The sequence below is a fragment of the Bos mutus genome, unplaced genomic scaffold, assembly GCF_027580195.1.
Source record: "Bos mutus isolate GX-2022 unplaced genomic scaffold, NWIPB_WYAK_1.1 CTG254, whole genome shotgun sequence".
In the NCBI taxonomy this organism is placed as follows: domain Eukaryota; kingdom Metazoa; phylum Chordata; class Mammalia; order Artiodactyla; family Bovidae; genus Bos; species Bos mutus.
The window spans coordinates 47,383-53,046 of NW_027219758.1; the positions used below are offsets into that span (position 1 = coordinate 47,383).

The 5,664-nt window shown below is 34.9% G+C and overlaps 1 protein-coding gene across 1 annotated transcript; it reads left to right on the forward strand.

Moving 5' to 3' along the window:
- Window positions 1-2,804: 2,804 nt before the first annotated feature.
- Window positions 2,805-3,754, forward strand: LOC102287583 (olfactory receptor 5AL1). The gene is given in 2 exon segments (XM_005908383.2): window positions 2,805-3,513; window positions 3,516-3,754. Coding segments are annotated over 2 exon segments (948 nt in total).
- Window positions 3,755-5,664: the final 1,910 nt, after the last annotated feature.

The window sequence follows — 5,664 nt, forward strand, 5'->3', positions numbered from 1 at the left end:
AAATAATTGTAAATTAATGAATGAATTAATAAAACTGCTCCATATTTATACATTTAACAAATTGTCTTTATTTTTTTTAATTGTCTTTGTTCAGAGGAATAATACATCTGAAGTTTACCTTAGTCACTGATTTAACATGGCCTGGCATCTGGTCTGATCTCTGAAGATTAATTTTTTTTTTAAATTTTATTTTATTTTTAAACTTTACAGTATTGTATTAGTTTTGCCCAACATCAAAATGAATCTGCCACGGGTATACCCGGGCTCCCCATCCTGAACCCTCCTCCCTCCCTCCACACCCTCCCTCTGGGCCGTCCCAGTGCACCAGCCCCAAGCATCCAGCATCGTGCATCGAACCTGGACTGGTGACTCGTCTCATACATGATATTACACATGTTTCACCCCACCCTCTCCCTCTCCCACAGAGTCCACAAGACTGATCTATACATCAGTGTCTCTTTTGCTGTCTCGTACACAGGGTTATTGTTATTGTTACCATCTTTCTAAATTCCATATATATGTGTTAGTATACTGTATTGGTGTTTTTCTTTCTGGCTTACTTCACTCTGAAGATTAATTTTTAAGTGAACTTCTTTTTTTAAAACCTATGAGATCTTGTTATATTTTTTCAAGGTATCTAAAAAAGGTGTAACTCAAGAATGGAATCCCAGGGGTATCATATATTATAATTAATATACACAAAATAATTGAAACTTCATAGATCATTTTTCAGTAGCAAGGATCCTATGCAATTATACTGGGCAGATCTCAGGTAAGTTGGTCATCACTGGATAAGATATAGTTTATAATATGATGAGCACACTAGGCCATGCAGCCTAGCTTGGAAAAGAACACATGCCTTGTAGTCAAAGGATGGACTTGAACTGTGTGTGGGCTTCCTGTAGCTTATTTGTCAATTAAATAAGGACAACATTACAAAATTTGGAGTCTTCTAAAATATTGAATATACAAAAGAGTAATAATAAATCATAAACATTTGCACATCATCTCTTTTGCTAAAGAACCTGAATTCTAGCCCCAACTGTACTATACGTGAGAGGCCAATTTATAAATGAGGATTAATGTACACAACAGATAACTGTGATATAGATAGATATAGATATATAGGTATGCATATATAATTTCAGATAAGTGTAATGATAATTGAACAGTTTGCAATTACACAGAAAATGGTTTTGAGTTTGTAATTTGCATATCATTTTAATATATATTAATGAATGTATATAGTATGTGTGTGTGTGTGTGTTCAGTTGCTCAGTTATGTCTGACTCTTTGCAACCCAATGGACAGTAGCCCACCAGGCTGCTCTGTCCATGGAATTGTCCCGGCAAGAGTACAGGAGTGTGTTGTCATTTCCTACTCCAGTGGATCTTCCTGACCAAAAAATTGAATCTGTATCTGCTGCATCTCCTGAGTTGGCAGGCAGATTCTTTATCACTAGAACCACCTGTGAAGACCATATGTGTGAGAGTGTGTGTGTGTGTGTGTGTATGCCATTTGAATGTTTAATGAAACATAATCAGAGAAAGGAAATAGGGTATATATTTTGGTGAATCATAGAGATACAGGGTTGACTTAATCTACAGTTCTCAAAAGTTTCTTTTTTTTTTTGTCTTTCTTTACACACATTTATCCACTATTTGAACATTTCAGTGGTTTCTGCAGCAAATTTTGAGTCTCTATTCTGTATACTCAAAGCCTGTCATTAACATATTTGAATTCACACTGTACTGTCTTGTCAAGATGAAGCTTTTACCATGATACAGCTCTTCAATTAAAGAGCATAGATTCCTTGGTGTCTGAAAGCCCGAATCTGAATGCTAGGTGTGACCTTCGAGGAATCAAAACATCTCAGACACTTATGTACTCCTCCATCTCTTCAACAGTGTGAAGGTGAAACAAATACCAAACCCTAAATCTATTGTCATGAGACCAAGACCATAGATGAATTTCTTTTCTAAATGTCATTCTACCGAAAATAATGTGAAATTATGAATTTATTTGACTTAAACATAAATAACATGAATATATAAGATGAATATAGCAATTTAATATTGCTAAGCTCAATATTAAATTAAGCTTTATGTTTATATGTTTTGTTTATCATATGAAGTGGAATTCTGAAAACTATGCTTTCACTTTTCTTTGAAGTTTCACATTTTGGTGAAAATTATAATTTTCATTACATAGCATTCTTCTATTGTAATAGAAGACATTGTCACAATCATAAAAAAAATCAAATATCATCTTTTCACTAAACATATTGGTTTAGATACACTTTCATACTTTATACATAACTATATTTCACCTTTTCCTTCATTGCATTCCTTCATTGCTAAGGCTAGCACATTAAGAATAATATTTAGAAAGAGTCATGATTGTGTTAATTCTAGTTGAAATGCCTTGTGTTTCATCTTAATATATTACTCTTAATATATTCATGGCCATCTCTTTAACTCTTGAAATATTTATCCTGCTATACTACCTATGATGCTGGAATTTTGTATATATGATATCCTATATTTTAATTCAAGATATTCTGTCTTCCTTAACAAATATCCTGACTACTGATTGTGTTGGAATTCCTGCCTGCAGCAAGTCCCTTCAAATCCAAAGCAGGCAGCACTGAAATCTGAGAATGGTCTATTGACCAGTGAAGATTTTTCTTTCCAATATGGTCACCATAAAATAAGCATGAGAGAAGTCCTTAATCCACAGCGTGAAAGAGTACCTGCAACAGATGTTCTGCACATAACAGTATGATATGCTTCTATATACAATTCATGGCCAAACACAATAATTCAGAAGTAACTGAATTCATCCTCTTGGGACTCACAGACAGTCCTGAGCTTCAAGCCCTTCTTTTTGGGATCTTTTTAGTGATCTATTTGATTAGTGTCATGGGTAATCTTGGATTAATCATGCTAATTCGTGTCAGTCCTCAGCTTCACACAGCTATGTATTATTTCCTTAGCCACCTAGCTTTTGTTGATTTTTGCTATACCTCCTCAGTCACTCCTAACACTCTGGTGAACTTCCTCCAAGAAATTAAAAGAATATCCTTACCTGCTTGTGCCATTCAGTTGTTTTGCTTTATCATGTTTGTGGTTTGTGAATTGTATATGCTCTCAGTCATGGCTTATGACAGGTATGTGGCCATTTGTAATCCTTTACTCTATACCATTGTCATGAATAAAAGGGTCTGTATTCAGATGGTGCTTAGCACATATCTGTATAGCTTTTCTGTGGGACTCCTACAAGCAACTCTTACATTCCACTTATCTTTCTGTCATTCAAACATAATAAATCACTTCTACTGTGATGATGTCCCCTTGGTTGCCCTGGCCTGTCATGAAACCCATCACAAATATATCAAAAAGTTGTTATTGTTCACACTTGCTGGGTTCAATATCTTTTTCTCTCTTTTTATTGTCCTTGTCTCCTATGTATTCATTCTATTTGCCATTCTAAGGATTAAATCAGCTGAAGGCAGAAAAAGGCATTTTCTACTTGCGTTTCCCACTTGACTTCCATCACTATATTTTATGGAACAATCATCTTCATGTATATGCAACCAGAAACAAGCCATTCCTTGCATACTGATAAAATATCTTCTGTATTCTATATAGTGGTAATTCCCATGCTAAATCCTCTCATATACAGCCTGAGGAACAAGGAAGTAAAAAACGCTTTGAAGAGAACTATGGAAAAAGTGTATTCTACTATAATATAAGTGATCCATGCTTTAACTGAAAGCCTTCACATTTAGGAGCCCCCCCCCCAAAAAAAAGCAAATAAGCAAAAAACAAATAGTTTTTCTGCATGATCATGCCTTTAGTGACATGCTTTCTAACACTGCAATGTTTAAAAAGTGAAAGTGGTAGTGTTGTCTCATCCTGTCCGACTCTTTGCGACCCTATGGACTGTAACCCACCAGGCTCCTCTGCCCAAGGACTCCTCCAGGCAAGAAGACTGGGGTGAGTTCCATTCCGTTCTCCTGTGGATCTTCCTGACAGGGATGGAGCCAATTTCCCGCATTGCTGGCAGATTCTTTACCATCTTGAGCCACCAAGTGAAAGTTAATATTAATACAGAAGATACATTTAGTTTCTAATTTTATTTTTATTATTTTGTAAATTATAACTTCTGATAATGCTGAATATGCATTGGAAAGACTGATGCTGAAGCTGAAGCTCCAATATTTTGGTCAACTGATGTGAAGAGCTGATTCATTGGAAAAGACCCTGATGCTTGTGAAGATTGAAGGCAGTAAGAGAAGAGAACGACAGAGGATGAGATAGTTGGATGGCATTCTCAACTCAATGGACGTGAGTCTGAGCAAACTCCAGGAGATAATGAAGGAGAGGGAAGCCTGGACTGCTATAGTCTATGGGTTTGCAAAGGTTGTACATGGTTAGTGATTGAACTACAACAGCAATATTGAAAGATATGAGTCTGAAATAAGTTCAGTTGCAAATAGTGGGTTAAATTTTCTTTTGTAGATCACTTAAAATCTCTCTCTTTTTTTCATAGTGGAATTTTGACTTGAATGCTTCAATTCATAAATTTTACATGATAAAAATCATATCATCTTTACTAAAGCAGCTTTCAATTATTAGTATGGTATAAAATACACTCATGCACACACACGTATACACACACACACAGGGTAAGAAGAATCTGAAAAGAACTGTTGATTCTAAAACTCTAACATGGACACTGATATCAACACTGACAGAAACTCTGACTTAAAAAGACTGAAACAGTAACTTGAATTTTAACAAGGGAAGCATGTCCTTCTGCAAAGAGTAAGGTCTATAGATCCAATAATGCAGTTAATTTGCTGATTTTTACTGAAGTTATTTGGTCTTTGAAGCATGTCCTTGCTCTGAGTAACATACAACTATGACCATATGAAAACAATTACACTGAATATATAAACTGCCTTGGAAAATATAATTATTTTAACAAAACTAACGAGCAGAATATATATTTTCATTTATTTTGTCTTTAATTTTATTCATAAATGTCATTGATTTCTGAGAAAATTCTTTGGCTAGATTTGTTCCCAGATATTTTATTCTTTTTATTCAATTGTTAATGAGATTGTTTTCTTAATTCTTATGATGATTCATTATCACTATATAGAAATATAACAGATTTTTATTTATTAAATTTGTGTCCATCAATTTTATTCATTGGTGAGTTCTATCAGTTTTTTGGTGACCTCTTGGAATGTTTTATACAGAAAATCATATCATCTGCCACTGTTCCTTTCTTTTTTTTTTAATTTTATTTTATTTTTAAACTTTACATAATTATATTAGTTTTGCCAAATATCAAAATGAATCCACCACAGGTATACATGTGTTCCCCATCCTGAACCCTCCTCCCTCCTCCCTCCCCATACCATCCCTCTGGGTCGTCCCAGTGCACTAGCCCCAAGCATCCAGTATCATGCATCGAACCTGGACTGGCATCTTGTTTCATACATGATATTTTACATGTTTCAACGCCATTCTCCCAAATCTTCCCACCCTCTCCCTCTCCCACAGAGTCCATAAGACTGTTCTATAAAGAAGATATTTCATTGAAGGTTTTTGTATCTATGTCCACCATGAATATTAACCTGTAATTATCTCT